The sequence below is a fragment of the Argentina silus genome, assembly GCF_951799395.1.
Source record: "Argentina silus genome assembly, chromosome: X".
NCBI classification, from domain to species: Eukaryota; Metazoa; Chordata; class Actinopteri; order Argentiniformes; family Argentinidae; genus Argentina; species Argentina silus.
The window spans coordinates 41,212,637-41,233,418 of NC_139653.1; the positions used below are offsets into that span (position 1 = coordinate 41,212,637).

The following is a 20,782-nucleotide window of genomic DNA, read 5'->3' on the forward strand; positions in this document are numbered from 1 at the left end:
GGACTTGGATCACGGCAGTGTGTGTGTGTGTGTGTGTGTGTGTGTGTGTGTGTGTGAGAGAGAGAGAGAGAGAGAGAGAGAGAGAGAGAGAGAGAGAGAGAGAAAGAAGTTGTAAGAATAATGAAAGAAGGCTTCGTAATAATGAGAGGTTGTCCAGCCTTGCATAGCAATAACACCCAGCCCACTCATGCACATAGTGTACACACACACACCCTACCCCCAGGCTAACTATATATTCGACAAATAGGAAGCTTTAGTTGAAAGTCTAACACAAAGTAGGGAGAAGCAAAGCTCTTTAGATTATATGTGTCAGACTGCGAACCATCACACACTACACCCTCAGAGTTGTCTTCACCTCATTGCACTGCAGAACAGAGAATAAAGCACTCAAAAAAAATGCAACTGCCCCACTTTGGCAACATTTTGTATTCAAACTACTGTTGATGACAAAGATAGGGCCCTATAATTGCCAAGTGTGTGTGTGTGTTCGTTGTACACCAAAAGAGCTGGCTTTTTGTGTGTAGCCAGTTAGCGAACTTTAGCAATGTAGAGGCTAGTCTCATGTAAGTAAAAAAAGCTTTTCAAAATGTAATTCAACAAAGCTTCCAGTTTAGCATGTGAACAGGGAAGATGCCTGTGGATGAGGCTCCTGCGCATAAGCTACATTTACTATATTTTTACTTTGCATTTCACAATAATAATAGTTTGATTTCTGACCCTATGAGGATTCACCTTCAAATGTTTCTATTCCTCCCTGTATAAGTCTGAGTTCCCATCAGATACTGCTAATATGACTCAGTTTTTGAGTGAACTGGAGTCTCCCACAGTTGAGGCTGAAACTGCAGATGACCTTGATTCTCCTCTTAGCCTTAAAGAAATCATTCAGTCCATCAAGTCAATGCAGAGCAGCAAAGCTGGTTTCCAACTCAGTTCTTTAAGAAATTCCATGCCAAATTAGCCCATTTACTTTTATCTATGTTAAATGAGTCACCTACTTTAACACAGGCATCAATAGTGCTACTCCTTAAGAAGGGGAAAGATGCCACTTCCTACAATTCCTTTAGGCCCCTCAGCCTCCTAAATGCCTCCTAAAAATTTAAATGTTAATGTAAAAGGTGCTGGTGAAGGTGATAGCGAGGCATTTAGAAGTAGTCTTATCTCATCTCATCATCTTATCTTATCTCATCGTATCAGAGGAACAAACCGGCTTTAAAAAGGAACAGTAATTTATTCTGACGCTTTTTAACATTATTTACCCAAAACAATTGTCCAACTCCCCTGAAGTGGTTATATCTTTTGACGCAGAGAAGGCGTTCGATGGAATTGAATGGGAATACTTATTCGCTGTTCTTAAAAAATGTGGCTTTGGTGACAGATTTAGCTCATGGGTCTGTCTTTTGTATACATCTCCCCAGGCCAATGTCTGTACCAATGATACCCGCTCTGACTATTTTGCCCTGGAACGTGGGACACGCCAGGGCTGCCCACTGTCCCCTTTGCCATTTGCTGTTGCCATTGAGCCCCTTTCCGCAGCTTTACGTGCATCCGCCTATTTCTAAGGTGTGTGTGTGTGTGTGTGTGTGTCTATGTTCTACATCTACACGGGAAGATGTAGAACATAGGTTGTTACTGTACGCAGATGACTTATTACTTTATGTAAATAACCCTGTAGCCTGTTTACCTTCTATCCTTTCTTTTCTGGGGAAATTTGGCTCCTTCTCCGGTTACAAGCTGAATCTCCAGAAGAATGCTTCCCAGTCAATCCAGCAGCATTACAGCTCAAGCAGTCCGACTTGCCTTTCCAACTTAGCTCTGGTTTTAAATACCTTGGAGCATTACCAGCTATTTTTTCTGCAAACTATCACTTATAGGTAGGATTAATGCTGTAAGAATTAATAGTTTACCCAAATTCCATTACCTATTTCAATCTATTCCATTGTTTTTACCAAAGTCTTTTTTAAGTCAATTAATCAGGCCGTTACCACATTTATTTGGGGAGGAAAGGTACCCAGAGTTAGATCTTTACATCGGAGATGCAAATTTAGTGGAGGACTGGCACTACCCAATTTTTTATACTATTACTGGGCAGCCAACTTTCAGAAACTGGCGTTCTGGTTACATGCTCCAGACACCCCATGGTGCCACCTTGAGGCTCAATCCTGCATTTTTACATCTCTTCCTGCTTTACTCTGCTCTTCTTTCCCAACATCCCCCTCTCGCTATACTGGCAATCCTGTAGTGCTTTCCACATTGATGATTTGGTACCAGTTTCTTCTTTATCTACTCTGGGCCCTATTGATAAAAATCATTTATTCCGCCCTTCTCTAATAGATAATGCTTTCTCTCTCTGGAAAAGGAAAGATATTAAAACCTTCCAAGACTTGTATGTCGATGAAATTGTTTCTAGTTTTCCCATCCTGGCCTCTAAATACTCTTTACTTCTCACCTTTATTTTCAAATGAGGCAATGTGTCTCCTCCCAATTTCCCGGCTTCCCTGCTCTACCCCCCAGGCAACCCTGGGATGGTTTATTGACTTAACTGCCCCAACAGAAATCCCTCTCAGAGCCAGAGTCATCTCTCAGATCTATTTGTGTATTATGTCGCTGGAGAAACATTCCACCAACAAAACTAAATCTGCTTGGGAGCAGGAATTGCGGGTTGAATTTACAGAGTGGTGGGATGAGGCAATTACATCTTGTGCTTGCCTTGGTCTAATACAATTCAAGGTTTTACATAGAGTGCATTTTTCCAAATCCAGATTGTCTGAAATATATCCAGATGTAAATGATGAGTGTGATAGATGTCATGTTTCCCCATCAGACCTTAGTCACATGTTTATTCAATGCTCCAAACTGTAAAATTATTGGGATTATATTTTAAATTTTTTATCTGAGGTGCTTGAAATTAACCTGCAGCCATGCCCCTTGTCTTTCGTATTCCAGAAGAGTTGTTGTTGCTTTTACATCTTTATTAGCTCGATGTAGAATTCTTCTGCAGTGGAAGTCTGCTCAGCTCCTCTCTATTTCTCAATGGCTTAACAATGTAATGTTCTTCCTAAAGCTTGAGAAAATTAAGTATTCTCTTAGGGGTTCAAATGCAAGCCATTCTTCAATGGCTTGCAGAGGCTCTCCTCTGATGAGATGCTCTGTGTGTGTGTGTGTGTGTGTGTGTGTGTGTGTGTGTGTGTGTGTGTGTGTGTGTGTGTGTGTGTGTGTGTGTGTGTGAGAATGACGGTTGTGTGGCATACAGCGTTGCATGCATATATGCACACTTGGGCACACAATTCTACTCCCTTTCTTTTCTTCTGAAAGGATGATGTTTGTATATATTTTTTATTTTTTTGTTATTATTATTTTTTATTTTTTGAAGATTAATGTCAGGAGGGTCGATGGGTGGGTTGGGTCGATGGGTGTGGGGAGGGTTGGAGGGGTCTGGGGTGGGTGGTTTGAGGGGCAGTGGTTGGATGGGGGGGGGGTCGGGTGGAGGAAGGGAGGGTTTGTGGGTTATTGGAAAATGTTGTGAATTTTTAAATAATGTAATTCAACATTCACTGCCAAGCACATGCACTACTATAGTACTACCTCGATTACTTGTGTTAATTGAAGGCCACTCAATTTAGCTTGTGAACATGCAGTAAAATACCAGAGGAAAACTTCTGCTGTCACCTGGTGCACTCAGAGTCTGGGTGTGCTCGTTTGATGAATCAGCGTGTGTCGCTGTGCCAGGTGGCATAAAGATTGAACTTGGTATTGGATTTTTCTTTTTAAAGGTATTACCGGTATAGCAGGATATTCTGGTGGGAAGGTATACCAGTTTTTGATAACTCTGATAACGGCACAAGCCTAGTGTGTGTCCTCTCTCTGACTGTGAGTGACAGAACCACCATTGAGCCGAAACAGTTGGTTATAGTTGATTCATTAATTGAGCCATCAGCTGATGAAAAAAACAGACAGACTGTTGAAGTGGGACAACTACTGTAGCTCATACTGTAGAGACTCAGAACCACCCCAGGCTAGAGTCAGTTGACATGACAGTGCAGTATGTGCTCTTCAAAGCCAGCCGTAGAAGCTGAATCTAGTGGAGAAACCTTTTCACCAGCGTTCAGCTTATGGGCATGTATACATTATTGCATTGTATGGGCATGTATTACAATTAAGTATTTGTTTCATATTTTAGGAGAGAATGATATCAAGCAATAAGTTATTACAATCTAAAGCATTGTTGCAAGACTTGCAATAACACATTTAGGATAAAGATAAGGAAATTGCAAGGACGACACACACACTATTCAAAATACATTCACAGGTAATATGTTGGCATTTTTAATGTGTTAAGAAATGATCAGTCAATCATTTGCACAGATCCTTTTGTCTGTGTGTGTATGAGTGTCTTCTCCGGAAGTTCCTTCTCCTGTGCTGACTATTTAGCACCTCCTGATGCAAAGCCAGTAATCCATTGTTTAGAGTATGTTGAGGGTTATGCTGATTGCATCTGGCGACGATGACCAGATAACAGTCGGAAGTGTTTGGAAGTGTTTGGCGGCATCCATGCCACTTCCACCCCGGATTCTGGCCTCAACTGCCCACTTCCCCAGATGTGGAGTGTGTAATGTACAGTCTAAACTGCACTCTATACCTATCTAGCCGAGCTATTCCTCACACTGTAACCCAACAACTTGTTTGTGGGCTATGCAAACACACAGACATACTAAATAATAATGTATGTGTCTTATTTATCAAATCATGAAGGTTAGTTTGATTTTATCAGGGGACCCCAATTTAAAATTAGGAGACCCCACTGCTGGCTTAGTATATCGCCTGACTCTAATGTATACAGCATACTGTAGACTGGCTTGAATGCATATACTGTAGACAGGAGTCTCATCTCAATTTAATAGGGTTAGGGTTGTGAACTCAGTGACCCTCAATTTGGCACACCTTCTCCTCTCCACTCCCACTCCCCTGCAGTATGTGCATGCGTGTGTGTGTGTGTGTGTGTGTGTGTGTGTGTGTGTGTGTGTGTGTGTGTGTGTGTGTGTGTGTGTGTGTGCGTGCATGTGTGTGTGTGTGTGTGTGTGTGTTCATCTGTCTGAGTGTCTTGTAGCCTATGATGGGTATGAAGTGTGCCCAGCATTGTTCATTATGTATATCCTCTGCATCCTGCTAGCCTTAACCCTGCTGTTGTAGATACACTGTTTCTGCCTACAACAATCATGTGCTTTTAAATTCAAGTGGGGTAGTGGACAAGTGCATACTTCAGGTATGGACAAGTGCCTACTTCGGGGAAAAGGATGGAGAATTAGGACACAGGGCTTATCCTTTTACAGATGGATACTCTGTCCTTAACTAGTCCTAACAGAAGTCCTTTCATGCTCCATCTCTGTCTCTGTCTGCCTCCTACCACTTCACTGCAGCCTGAAATGAGATCAGAACACCAGAGGCTTTCCCGCTTTACAAATCTATACCCTGCTTAGAGATACTCCTCACAATATCTCTATATTTGAGATATACAGTACAGTACCACAGGATGTGGTTTATTGTTGCCATCCCAAAATGCAGGAGAAAACACCAATTTGAATGCATTAAACGCTTGTTTGAACTCTGGATTCATTGAAGAATGAACACTTAACCGTCCCTTAAAAGCCTTTTGAAATGCCACGCACGTGCTTTTGTGTGTTGGGGGGGTTAACCTAGTCGAGGCTAATGGAGATTTCTCCTCAGATAGGGTGGGCTGTTGTACCTGTGGGAGATAAGCCTCAGTGTGTTTACTGCTGCAATAAGGGACTGTGTGATGTGTGTGTGACAGGACTGCTGAGTTTGAGTTTGAAGAGCAAAAGAAAGTGCCATTTTTGTCTTTTAGTTTTTTTACATGCTGTACTCTAGAGACTTTGTTTCTCTCTCTCTCTCTCTCAAACTTTAAGTGAAGTGTGTTTTACACAGGAGGTTCAACTGACTTTACAAAGACACATCATGTCAACATATACAGAAATACAACACATGCAAAAATATCACTATGGTGCACCATAAGAAAAAGCCCTACCTCCAGCTGTATCCTTTTTTATGCTGGCGACGACAAACAGTCCAGCATCTTTTGATCTGAGGGTGCAGGAGGGGTTGTTGTTTCTGACGTTCACAATGTTTCTCTACCCTGTGTGAGGAGTAGAGCGGTGTGTGTGTGTGTGTGTGTGTGTGTGTGTGTGTGTGTGTGTGTGTGTGTGTGTGTGTGCACAACAGGTTGTTATTATATATCTGTAGTCTAACAGAAAGTACAGTCTGAGTTGAATGTTTTTTTGCTCGCTCTATCATCACAAGAAAGCCTTTCACTCTCTCTTTCTGAGGGGGGATGTGAGTTATAAAGAGAGAAGCTCTCGCATATAAAGTAGTGCATCCCTCTCTCGACTGCTGTTTTATTTCTCCACTCACCGCATGCTCTCTCTCTCTCTCTTTCTTTCTCTCTCTCTCTCTCTCTCTCTCTCTCTTTCTTTCTCTCTCTCTTTCTCTCTCTCTCTTTCTCTCTCTCTCTCTTTCTTTCTCTCTCTCTCTTTCTTTCTCTCTCTCTCTTTCTCTCTCTCTCTCTCTCTCTCTCTCTCTCATGGGAATGAAGATACTGTGTAGTGGAGCAGAAATCATTGAAGAGGGTAAAAGTTGTGTGTGTGGGGGGGGGGGGTGAAAGAGCAGGAGGAGTAGTAGAGGAGTGTGGTGGGAGAGGACTACAGTAGTAGAAGACCAGGTGAGAGGTTACGACACAAGAAGATAGTAGAGAAAGTGTCATGAGAACAGATTAGGAGCAGGTCAGGAGGGCTGGCCCCAGTAGAGCCATGCCCCCAGAGGTGAGACAGAGCAGGTCATCCCCTCCCCTCCACACTCCACTGCACCCTAATTACTGCCACAGCAACACAGCATTCATCACCTGCCACTGTGTATGTGTGTGTGTGTGTGTGTGTGTGTGTGTGTGTGTGTGTGTGTGTGTGTGTGTGTGTGTTGTGGAGTTCTCCATTAAAGAGAGTGGGAACGAGGAGAGAGGGAGGGAGAGGGACCATCTTTTAAGACAGATCCTGGAAATTTATAATCCTGCAGTGTCAACGCCTCACTACTTCATACAGGCTTCACACAGGCTGCAGCTCTGCCAGCTCACAGGCCTCTCAGCCACACACAGGGAGAGAGAGGGAGTTACCCTTAGCTTTTATTCTAGTTTAAAACATCCCAGATTTGGGCTTTATGCTAAGAGTTCAGTGATAAATGATGTTAAGTGCAGGAAATGCAGCAGTGTTAAATAAAGTTACTTTGAATATGTGTTGCATGCTGTAAGCAGTTGCATCCATGATTTTTTTATGTATAAATGATTATTTTACACTTTTGCTCAGCAGTGCAAACAGAAACTGTTTTGCAATTGTTTAGTGGTGTGTGTCAGGAGAGCCATATTTCTATACTTTGCATGCCCATGTCACACACACACACACACACACACACACACACACACACACACTCACTCACTCACTCACTCACTCACTCACTCACACACACACACACACACACACACACACACACACACTCACTCAGTCACCCACTCACTCACCCACTCACTCACTCACTCACTCACTCACCCACTCACTCACTCACTCACTCACTCACTCACTCACTCACTCACTCACTCACTCACTCACTCACTCACTCACTCACCCACTCAATCACAGACACACGCATGAGTGTGAGTCAACCGGGGAGGCTCATGTTATATTCATATTCAGCTGCTTTCCACCTGTCAGTCGGCCTGGCATGGGTGTGTGGAGAGGCAGTCATTGTTAACCACTGGGCAGAGGGACAGTGTAACATTGTGCCGACCTGACCCCCCAGATCAGTCCTATAATGTCACTCTCTCTGACTGGGAGACAGAGAGGATGCTGGTAGATGAGCTGGTCTACTCTGGTCTACTCTGACTATTGTAGAAACTACCCGTAATCTCACGAATGCACCTCTTTCAGACCAAACCAGCTCTACTATAATTCACAGCAAGATTATCTATCTAGAACACACTTTTCTCCTTCCTTCAGCACTCTCAGTATAGCCCTCAAACCACCACCGCCCATCTCTATCTCCCTTCTTGTCCATCTTCCAAACTCTGCAGCAGAACTCCCTCCAACCTCCTGAGGGACAGATAAAAAGCCTTATCCTTGCTCGCCTTGTTCCACTAACCTGACCAGCCTATCAGAGGAGAGCGCCGGTTGCTACCCGGCCTATCAGAGAGAAGCACTCAGGCATGCTCGGTGAGCAGAGGGAGATAAACCTCACTGACACCTCTCCGGCTCTCTGACTGAGCACAAAAGACCAGCGTCCAATGAGTTACACCCTCTGCATTCCATCTACCAGAGGATGGGCCTCCCTGTGCTGTTCTCTGAGCTCTGTGCGTGTACAGAGTGCATGTTGGTAGAGTGTGTGTGTGTGTGTGTGTGTGTGTGTGTGTGTGTGTGTGTGTGTGTGTGTGTGTGTGTGTGTGTGGAGATGCAGAATATTGCTGCGAAAAGAAAATGCTAAATATATTTCAGATCTAACAGGAAGTTGCTAAAAGGTATTTGAAGTGGTCATTTCATTTTAGTTTCATTTTTGCAGAGGAGACAGCAAGGTTTTTGCCTCAATAAATATATTCTTTAGTTCATGTCTTTTTTTACCGCAGTGAATAGTTACACAATGTTTTGATGCTATGCCATTATGCCTGTCAAAATATGTCAGTACCTTCACCACAGTTACTTTGTCTGAATTGGTAGACCTACTTTGTGTGTATGTGTGTGTGTATGTGTGTGTGTGTGTGTGTGTGTGTGACACTCTACCATCACAGCAGATGTGTACAACACAGCTTGATACGAGTTCCTCATTCCATTGATGTTTGATACCATTCCTCATTCCATTCCATGCATTACAATGGGCCTGTCCTCCGATTTCTACCTCCAGCAGCCTCCCCTGCCTCATGCATACTGTAATACTTGTATATACGTGTCCTTCCCCTTCTGTCTGTCGCTACGACCTACCAGGATATAAAAAGCCCATAACTCCATGGCCCTGTTTCAATTCTTTTAGAATACATCCATCCTTGCTCCCTTGATGTAATCACTAATCTAACATGACAGGACTGGTCCAAGTCTGGGCCTTTCACTGCATTGCTTTTATTAAATAAGTCATGTCAGACTACTGAAGGAAGGATGCATTTTAATAGAATTCAAGGCCCTTGGCTTAGACAAGGTCAAGCATGACTCACCTAGCGTACCATAATACAATATTGTCTAGTGTCTACACATAGTGTTTTCATAATGCAATATTGTCTAGTTTCTAGTTTGTTTTCTGTTTGTCTGTTTGTTTGTCTGTTTATTCAAGTATTATTAAAATAAGAGCCACAATAAGTATGGAAATGATCTTACAATTTGGCAGTGGAAAATGTAAATATTAGCAGCTGTTAGGAATAGCAATGATGAGGCTGCTCATTCAGCTCTGTATGAGTGGTGAGATATTAATGTATGGTAAGCTGTAATAATAACATTCAGCCTCTCGTTCGCTTGTAGACCTAGAGAAGCCTGTCTTATATGCACCAGATTAGTGCCAAATGCTAAGTGATGGAAATTGATTATGTACCTGGACTGTCGCTAGGCTGACAAAAGCTAGGCTGAGTAGGCTGCTTGCACACACACACACACGCACACGCACACGCACACACACACACACGCACACGCACACGCACACACACATACACACACACACACACAGGAGAGAGCCTTCATGCATATATTCAGAATGTAAGACCTCAGATAAAAGTTGCGGGATTGATAAAGGTTGGAGTCATCAAACACCATATTGGATTTACAGCCACTGTGTATGACCCAGCAGTGGGGGGGAGTGCACTGGTCCATAACGCACCAAGATTGAATATGATGGAATATTCTAATAAAGACATAAATCAATGGTTATGTCTCACACCGGACCACTGCTAATATCTGCCCTGAAGATACTGCATGCATCGAAAATACTGACTTCCTGACTGTGCATAATGATCCTGTGTGTGTGTGTCTGTGTGTGTGTGTGTGTGTGTGTGCGTGCGTGCGTGCGTGCGTGCGTGCGTGCGTGCTATTTGCCTTTTCATCTGTATTGAGGGTAGTGTGAATGCATTTCTGTTAGTCTTTCCTGTATCCTAGTTGAGGATTTGCCTGGTCAAAAATGGGATGGCAAATTGCTGTTGACATTTTGAAGATAAATGGCATTGTGCGTTTTTTCTGCCTTCTCCAAATTAAAATATTCTAATAGCTGTTTTGAGATTGAATGTAAAGGTTCAGGCGATATGGCACAATTGTATGCAGCAGTGGGTGATATGCCCTCAGTAAGCCAGGGGCTTTAGCCAACTACAGGTGGTAGCCTTACACATTCATCCCCTTAGGACACACACACACACACACACAGGAGATTACAGTACCTGCCCAAGCCTTGAGGAGATGTGCTCTGCCACAAATGAGCTCAGACATGGCAAGCAGCTAAGCATCACTGGCAGCCTTGTCAAAATTGTGTCAGAAAATGTCCAAGTCGGACCAAGATTCAAGCCTAAACCTTCAATAATTATGCCAGGAACTCAGTAAATCTGGCTTTTGAAGCCTCTCTACCATCACACTCCTTCTTAACACCTCTCCCCAATCTCCCCCACAGGTGAGGATGACGATGACGATGAGTGCGGCGAGGAGAAGCTCCCATCCTGCTTTGACTACGTCATGCACTTCCTGACGGTCTTCTGGAAGGTTCTGTTTGCGTTCGTCCCTCCCACAGACTACTGGAACGGCTGGGCCTGCTTCTGTGTGTCCATCGGCATGATCGGCCTTCTCACCGCCTTCATAGGTGACCTGGCCTCCCACTTCGGCTGCACCGTGGGCCTCAAGGATTCTGTCACCGCTGTGGTGTTCGTGGCCCTGGGGACCTCCGTGCCAGGTAATATAATAATAATACCCTCCTAACGTCAGTGTGTAACCCCTAGATATACCCCTGTACCAGGTAACACACCCCAACTGTGACTCCCACCTAGACTATGTTTACGCAGCATTTTAGTCATATAGCAGATGCCCTTATCATGTGCAGCTTGGCACCACTGTGTACAAGACAGTGGGTTGAACAACAGCATAACGAAGTACAGCAGTGGAGGCTGGTGGAGGTAGAAATCGGAAGACGGGCTCATTGTAATGCATGGAAAGGAATGAGGGTCGGTGTGTTTGATACCATTCCTTGTTCCATTCCATGCATTACAATGAGGCCGTCCTCCGATTTGTACCTCCAGCAGCCTCCCCTGAAGTACAGGTAACACTAGCTAAACCCCTCAGAGATACCCCAGAATAAGTGTGCAGTGTACTATGATGACTACTATGCAGTTTATAGAGTCTCTAGTCTGAGGCAGCGGTTGCATAGTGATTCCAGTATCTATTGAGCCTTATTCACCCCAGACCAGCCTTAGACACATACACACAGACACACACACGCACACACGCACACCCGCACACCTTTTGGACTTGGGACTGTATGTTTCCGTTAGAAACCCCCACGGACATTCACATTCAACACACCACATACGCCAAAGTAGCCTTAACCTTGGATAGTTGATTACAGTGCTTAGCTAATTAGAGCCCAGCTCATTAGTGAAGCACTTAGCTGCTTCACAGACCTGCTGACAAGCTAATGTAATTCACTGAAGCTGAAACTGATCTTACACCTTGACACTTCTTTAAACCCCACTGAGGCTGTATTACTCTATTTCATAGTGTACAGAGCCTTGTGTGCAGTGAGTATATAACAGAGTAGATACCACCATGCATCATTCTGTTTCCCAGGCGTGTGCAGTGGCCTCTTAAACACATTTTAACCTTGCTCCCCTCCTCCCGTCTCCTACTGTACATGCACACCCATCACACATATCTAGTCCTTGCACATACACACATTGCTCTTACACACACACACACACACACTGCTCACACACCACACGATCACACACACACACTGCTCTCACATGCACACACTGCTCACACACCACTTGAACATACACACACACCGTTGCGCCACTCTGCCACATATGTTCATTTGCATGGAGTCATTTGTCATGGGGCTCAGGTGTGCTTTGTCCTTGGGATGAGTATGATACATTACACTAAGCCCACACTCTCAAACACACATTGCAGTGTACACACACACACACACACACACACACACACACACACACACACACACACAATAAACAATAACAGGGGGGGGAACGTTTGCTTCTGTAGCGCTCTGCTGTGTAAATGGACCCTGCTGGAGCCCCTACACCTCCCGCCTCACCGCAATTACAGCAAATCAAAACACCATGCCGCAGCCCCCACTGCTCAAATTAGCCTCGTTTGTCATGGTTAGCCAGCCAGAGAGGAACATAATCAGCCCGAACAAAAATTAGAGAGAGGGGGAGAGAGAGAGAGCATCCTGTCTGTCTGTGGTCAAGGCTGATAGTGATGAGACTGTAGGTGTGTATGGGTGTGTGTCTGTGTGTGTGTGTGTGTGGGGGGGGGGGGGGGGTGACAGACTGTTTGTCTATTCAATACTGACTGAGGTTTGAAAGACTCCTTATGTGAGAAACAGTCTAAAAGATCAATGAGGAGTGCAGGAATAGTTATGGATAGATGCAGGATGCAGTATACTGTAGGCAAAGTGCAGTGAGCACAGGATGTAAATCCTGCCTTTATAAAACACACATCATACTGTGGAAATGTGGCCCCCCCCTTGTATTTACACAAGAAAATACATACACTCTGTAAAAGGGCTTTTTAATCCAACCTCGCAAGCTCTGCAAATGTGAGGTTGATTAACCAGACTGAAGTATGAGTGTTTGAGTTACACTTCACAGGCCTACCGCTAGCACGCAGCTGCTACACTCCCGTCCCCAGCTTATTGTCTAAATGAATAGGTGGCGGAGGCTAACTACCAGAATGCACCTCTTTGGGGGATTTTTCCTGCAGGTTCTAAATGTAGTTCCAGCTGCTGTCACCTCCCTCTCACTAGCCAATTAACACCTCCACCTCTGTGCTAACGTTTACTACCTCGCGAAATAAGAGTCTTTCTAGCGCAAGCTCTCACTGTGCCCAGGCGGTGGCTCCGTACATTCTGACGGTGTTATGGAAAAAGACCTGAACACCAGTTACAATCTTTCTCTCCCTCCAGATACAGTAGGTAACCTGTCCTCATGTTGCTTTGGAACAGCTCCCTCTGCACTCCTTACTTGTTTACAAATACATACAGTGCACACTGTTCATGTGCATGTATGTGCAGTTCTGCAGACACCACACAGCCCAACAAGGCTTCATAATGAGGTTATTTACAGCATGACTAACTATAGAGACATCACCGTCCTTACTGCCTCTTTGACACCTTTTCTCATTTCACTAATATCTAAAAAAAAATTTACAATGCAGACTGTTCAACCTCACTGTGCCTGTACATCCATTTTCAGGCATTGTATTTTTTAGAATAGTCCCAACAAACCTAGAGAGAGAGGAGAGAGAGAGCTAGTGTAGAAGATTCCCTATTCTGTCTATTGAGTCATATAAAGGCATGGTCGTGAGAGTACACATCTCACACAGGATGTGACATCATCGTCACCAATGCTCCGGACCCGACAGAGAGCAAGTGATGGGTGAAGGCCTAATCGCCATAGTAACCGATATTCTCATTTAGCGAAGGCGGCTGCCAGAAGCAGCTGTCGCTGCATGTTGATAGGACAGGGCCTGAGCAAAATAGATGTGTTAGATGGCCAGGCAGTAAATAGCTGGTGATTGTAGGGCCTGTCAAAGCACCGTCCCAGCCCCTCACGCTCCACTGTTAATGTGTCATGTCACTAAGTGAAGAAGTGATGTCCTAAAGATGGGGTTGGAGGGCAGAGTTTGGGGGTGGGGGGGGTATGGCCACAGCAGAGGTAAGTGCAAGAGAGATGGGCAATCTTAGTTAATCTCATACACACAGTCCTCACTATAAAGAATCATACACACACACTTACTGTACACATTTCTCTCTCTCTCTCTCTCTCTCTCTCTCTCTCTCTCTCTCTCTCTCTCTCTCTCTCTCTCTCTCTCTCTCTCTCTCTCTCTCTCTCTCTCTCTTTCCACATCCAGTACAACGCTCTATGTCCCAACACAATTACAGTGGCCAAGTGGACAGCAGGGTGTGTGTGTGATTACAGCTGTGGGAGAGATGGAAGCCTCTCCCTGAGATCCAAAATCACACACACAGACACACACACACACACACACACACACACACACACACACACACACAGGGCGAAACACATTTCTCATCATCAGGGAGAGAGACAGAGACCATGCTCTTGATGTGTGTGTGTGTGTGTGTGTGTGTGTGTGTGTGTGTGTGTGTGTGTGTGTGTGTGTGTGTGTGTGTGAGAGAGAGAGAGAGAGAGAGAGAGACTCTACCATCCCGGCAGACGTGTCCAACACAGCCCCTGTCTGTTGGACACCAGTCCTGCCACTACAGCTCTACAGCTTCTATTGTTCCTAATCTGCCGTCTGTTCCACAGTTCCCAAGGCAGTGTGTTATCAGTGAGAGCCTATTCTCTAGCTGTACAATGCCTGCTGCACCGCCCAGACCCTGGCTCAGCCTAGTTAACACACAAACACACACACACACACACCCACACACACACACACCGCTGTCCTTGTGTTCCCTGTCTGAAAACTGTAAGGTATAATTTCTGTCTGCACACCTCCACAGTCTGCAAGAGCAGTCTCCATGGAGAAGTGCCTTCCTTTTTTCTTATTCTGTAAGAGGGTCAGTTACCATTGTTCCTCTCATTTAACAGCATCTGCTTATTGTGAGGGAGTCTGAGACAGTAATCACAGTAACAGTATATGGTTGTTTATGACTGCTCTCAACATTGTTTAAATTACTTGTTCCTGTTTTATTCCTGGGTCTTAGTCCAGTAGACTCCTAACTGAACAAGGCCAGAGTCACCACTCGGCACAGGAATATGGGGCAAATCCCTGAGAGTCCTTTTTCTGAGTCATCGTTCCATGAAAGGCTTATTTTAAGTAATAAATCTTCCTCTGTTACACCTTACAGCTTTCAGACAGGGAACACAAGGACAGCTGTGTGTGTGTGTGTGTGTGTGTGTGTGTGTGTGTGTGTGTGTGTGTGTGTGTGTGTCTGTGTGTGTCTGTGTGTGTGTGTGCGTGCGTGCGTGCGTGCGTGCGTGCGTGCGTGCGTGCGTGTGCGCGCGCGCCTGTGCCTGTGCGTGTGCGTGTGCGTGTGAGCCTACTTGCATACCTGTCGGTGCCAGTCCTGTGCCATATTGAAGTCACAAGTGATAGATTCCCAGTGAATAGTGCCACTTGGGGCCAATCTCAGATCATGTCCAGCTGGCAGAGACTGGTGCCAGCCGAGTGAATGGAGCCTCCCTGAGGAGCACTCTGTTTCAACCTGGCCCTCTCCACCATTCAACATGCCACCGCTCTCACTGCCTGCTCTCTGCTTGCCCTCTGTTCTGCTATGTTGGTCTCTCTCTCTTTATCTCTCTCTCTCTCCTGTGTGCTACCCATTTCCCTCTTCCCCCCCCCCCCCTCCTCTCACTTCCCTCTCCTCCTTTGTCCCCTTTTCTATTCACACTTTCCCCCCTTCTCTTCTTGTCCCGTCTCCCCTGTCCCCCCCGTCCCCCTTTACCCTCTCTTCCCCTGCCCACTTGGCTATTGCTGAAAGACAGTGTCCTCTCTCTGTTGAGAGTGCCAGGAAAAAAGCAGGGGAGGGGAGGATTACAAAGGAAGTGAGTAGGGACAGAGAGAGAGAGAGAGCTAAAACGGGGTGCTTTCTCTCCTTGATGAAAGACGTCTTACACATTAGGCTAGTTGCCCTGACTTTCTATGGAAGCATTTTGGTACTGGCAAGTCTGGCATGGTAAGTGCAACTTTGAATAAAACGGCTCTATCACAGAGATTGAATGGTCTCAGTGGACTTAAAACGTTAAATCTAGTCACACAGATGGTCATTTATAGAGAAGATTCGGCCTGCCTCCGGTATCGATCTGTGTCTGGAGGGACAAGAGTTGAATACTGACACTGAGGTCCTGTCACTGCAATGTGTGCTTATTCCTCTCCTGATAGTACAGAATACTAAGCTGTGTTGCTCTGATCTTTGAATTAATAGTTTTTTTGTTGTCTTGTTTTGTCTTTCTCCCACACCTACCCCTCAACCTTTTACCCACACTAAATGCACACTCCTCTTATATACCCTTTTCCTTTCCATACTTTCACACCACCCTCCCCAACTTGCTCCTTTACCTCCTGCCCTCATTCTCTCCTGCCTTTATTCTCTCCTGCCCCTCTCCCCCAGACACCTTTGCCAGCAAGGTTGCGGCCATACAGGACCAGTACGCCGACGCCTCCATTGGCAACGTCACGGGCAGCAATGCAGTCAATGTCTTTCTGGGCATCGGCGTAGCCTGGTCCATCGCCGCCATCTACCACCACAGCCATGGAGAACAGTTCCGGGTGGACCCGGGGAGCCTGGCCTTCTCCGTCACCCTCTTCACCATCTTTGCGTTCGTCTGCGTAGGGGTGTTGATGTACCGGCGGAAGCCAGAAATCGGCGGTGAGCTGGGGGGCCCGCGGACTGCCAAGATCCTGACCACCATGCTGTTCGTCAGCTTGTGGCTGCTGTACATTCTCTTCTCCTCGCTGGAGGCCTACTGCCACGTCAAGGGCTTCTAAAAAAAAAAAAAAAAAAAAAAGCAACGGGACTAAAAGAAACGCAGAAGATCTACTGGAGGAGGAGTTGGAAGATGCGGCAACAGCAGCAAAACTGTTTTTCTTGTTGTTAACACCCTAAATCCCTATTATCCCCGCCCCACCTTTTAAGAAGTAAAAGACCCCCCCCCCCTCTGCCCCATGGTCTGGAGCTGAAGTGATGAAAAGTTAACCAGACGATGAGCGCCCTGTCAGGGCCGGGACAGAGACCCCTCTGAAGTCTGTAGAATACCAGTTGAGTTTCTATGAGTCCACCCGTCCTGAAGGGGGAGCTGTTCGGCATGTCTCTTATTACAGCAACCCTACAAAAACGCCATTGCCCACTCCTAACGCTCCTTTCAAACTAAACAGAAGACATCTGAGTGAAATCCTTTAACTCCCTGACCATCATTATTGATATGTATATGCATGAACACCAAAACAAAACATAAAAGATAGCTAGAGCTGTTTGCAGACAGTGTGATTGGGATGGGTCTGGTACTTTGAAGAAGGCCTCTTCTGTGTCTAAATGACTGTCATGAATTCTCAGTTAGGGCCTGGAGGAGCTGCTCATGACCTAACCTTGGATCTGTTCCTCTAATAGAAAAGCTGATTCTTCTGTTGTTGTTGTTGTTTTAACTTGCTGTAGATGTTAAAGACAAAATCAAGTATAGCATTATTCTACCTTTAGAGGTCTTAAGATTTAATGGCCAGTGTACCATTTTAACTATCAGATAACACATTGACGTTAATGATCATATGTATTAATACCAGCCCCCAGTATCACATATTTCAACTTAAGTCAATGGGAATGTCGCCACCGTGCTTGACTCAGACTGCAATAGAATTGAGAGACCATATCACCCTCTGTACAAATTCATCCATCGGCTTCATGCCTTTCAGGTGCCGCCCCGATTGGCTCTCGCTCCCCCTCTGTATGTCTCAACTCCTCCCTGACTGACCTTTGCGTCAGTCCCAATCCTCAAGGGCTTTACAGTCAGTTATTAACCACTAACCATATGCTTAACCCTTTATACCCTGTTGGCCCTATCCAGTGCCCACCCTCAACACTAAGGCCTAACCCCGTCTGAGGTTGCCCCCACCCTCATTTTCACTCTCTTCATTTTTAAACATTAAATGGAATATTTCATCAAGCGTAAGTCTTAAGATGAGAGACATCAAGTGTAATGGTGGGTAGAACCGTAGATTTAGACTATTTCTATAATGCAGTAGCCCTATAGGGATATCTTACAGGAGTTCCCAGTTAAGCTGGTGAGAATACATTGCCTGGTGTTTACCTCCTCTCTGAGGTAAAGGAGTTATGTCTTAACGATGCAATCTTTTTAATACACCTTACTGCCAGTCTCCAGATAGTTGGGTTTACATCCAAGACTGTTACTATGATATGTCCAGTTTAGCTAAATCAAAGACCAGTGTCTGAAAGATAAAGACGGTCCGAGTTATTTACACCTTTATCGATTTTTAATTCAGGTATGCTTTATACCCTGATTTCCTACTGAGTTTGTTTTATACAATACTTGATGTGTTACATAATTAAAAGTAAAAGTTATCATAGAATAGTCTGCTTTCAATTAATGTCAATGTGGCAAGATGTTGTCATCTTGTCAATTCTCACCACAGATTTTTAGCCCCTGAGAAGGTCCTAGATAAGAGTACTTATACGGAAGACAAGTGCAGTTTACTCCTCTTTTTGCCAAAGGGAAACATTTCTAAAGGGAACTCCAGTAACAGCCAGAATAATGGGTTTTCTAACCAACTGACATTTCTTAACAACACCAAAAATATCCCTGGGTAGTACGAAAAGCCGCAATGTTTTACCTGAAACAGAACCTTTCTAATCAGAATTTGTATTCAACGTTCACAGAGATGGGTTGGATGTTTGTATCCCCTCTTACTTGGTCATGTGTTCACGAAGGAATGACTATTGTAAGAGCTTTTAAGGTTAAATCCGTGGTGGGGTGTGAGGGTTTGTAGTAGTTGTAGTGTAGTTATGAAGGGGAAACAAATTATCCAAGCTCTAGGATAGCTCTATTTCTTTTTTCGGGTGGGGTTTGGAATTGAAGGAAAAACATTGCACTGGTACCCATGTTTGTAATGAAAAACGATGACATTCGCTTATATGCTGATGATGACCCGCTGTTACTGTATGTGATAATACTATGATCTCTCTCTGACCTGAAACTCTACTAGGACGATGAAAAAAAAAAAAAAAAAAAAAAAAAAGAGACCTGTCCTCTATCCTGATATCACAACTACAAACGAAAAGAAGCGGAAGAAGATTGAAAAAAATAAACATGTGAAGTACAGCCATACATTGTGCACTGGTGCAGAGCGGCTCAAGGACTTGCATCTGCCCAGCAGCTTTTCTCTGTCTCCCCCCCCCCCCCCCCCCTCCCTCTGCCATGTCCATATTTGGGAATGTTAATGTGCTACTTGTTCACTACTTGTGCATGAATGATAACCTGTCTGTATATAGTAAGCAGTATCCCATTTGTTGGTGTTGACGGAGGTTTGAATGTTGTATAGGCTTTCGTTTAGTTTATACTTTATTTGATTTTTTCTCTTTTCTTTTTAGAACTTATGTTTTATTTTAATTTTAATGATTTATTTGGTAACTTGCACATTAAGTTAAAAAAGGCAATATCTGCTGTTGTTGAATGAGGGTGATGAATACTTAGAGTTATGTATCTTAAGGGAGTTGCATGTGTATTTGTACAAAAAGACACTGCTTGCTTATAATGACATGGTTGTATTATTTGATGGTGTATATCAAAGGCTATTTTGTCATTGAAGAGATCATATGTATATACTGTACAGTGTTACCAGAGTGAGGTCAGATGCCTCCACATATCTAAGAGAATTCTACATATTTATTTTAAAACCCTCACTCAAACTCAAGAATGACAAATATTGCCTTTTTGAAGAAAGTAGTTGCTTAAAGCTTGTTTCGCTCTCTTTTGCTTCTGTGCTAAGCAATGTTTAGTGTTTTAGTATTTGATATCTGAGAAGTGTGATGTTGGTTTTGATGTGGGGTGGTTTGTTTTCAACTTTATCTGACACATAATATGGTCTGTTCTTTATCAAACGTCTCAAGATTACCTGTCTGTCTGCTATGGCTGTCTGTCTGTCTGCCTGTCTGTCTGTCACTCTGGCTGGCTCATGCTTGCCTATCCCTCTCCCTGTCCCTGTCCCTGTCTCTGTCCCTGTCCCTGTCCCTGTCTGTCTGTCCCTGTCTGCCCCTGTCTGTCTGTATGTCTGTTTGTACTTGAGACACATCACATCTGATGTAGAACACTCCCACCCCACCCCATCCCACTGCTCAGATGGACCATAGTTTTTCAGGATTGTAGAATCTTTCAATCTCTTTCTCTTTCTTTTTTTTTTTTTTTTCTTGTTCATTCTTTTATTCTCTTCCTCTCACCCTTTCTCTCTCTCCTTATCTTTCCCTTTAATTTCCTCTCAATCTCAGCCTCCCTCAATCTGTCCCTCCCTCTCTGTCTCCCTTTCTTTCACAGGGTTTAGTTTGTCTTTGTTTGTTTGAATTTGTTGATTATAATTGAATATGATGATTTTGTTTTCTTACTTTGGTGATGTCCTCTGTGTTGTTTTTTTCTTTGTGTTGCACACAAACTAATAGGAAGGAAGTACACTTACTGTGATTGCTCTACATGGTACACTTCTGACACAGAAAATAAAGTTTGGGATACCCTGTTTCAAAGACCCCTGAATGGACTTGTTTTTTGGGTCAACATTGTGTGTGTGTGTGTGTGTGTGTGTGTGTGTTCACACTTTCATGCCCTTGTTCACACTTGTATTCAAACACAAAAGTGCTTGGCTGATGTTCTCTACCTCTCTCGTTGCAGATTGTGTAATAAGTGTGGGCAGAGTGCAGGGTTGCGGCTCAGTGTTGCATATGTATTTAGGGGTGCTGGATGGGGTTTATTGGGAAGTCTGGAGCTACTCAACGGCAGAGCAGTTAAGCAACCTGAGTG

At 44.4% G+C, this 20,782-nt stretch overlaps 1 protein-coding gene across 2 annotated transcripts in view; it reads left to right on the forward strand.

Moving 5' to 3' along the window:
• slc8a1b (solute carrier family 8 member 1b) overlaps positions 1 to 20,510 on the forward strand; it is a 116,999-nt gene extending 96,489 nt beyond the window's left edge. For both annotated transcript variants that reach the window (XM_083695042.1, XM_083695043.1), the window contains 2 exons: positions 10,681 to 10,956; positions 16,378 to 20,510. In XM_083695042.1, the coding sequence (XP_083551168.1) occupies positions 10,681 to 10,956; positions 16,378 to 16,754 (653 nt within the window). In that variant the 3' untranslated portion in view covers positions 16,755 to 20,510. The remainder of the gene's footprint in view (positions 1 to 10,680; positions 10,957 to 16,377) is intronic.
• Positions 20,511 to 20,782: the final 272 nt, after the last annotated feature.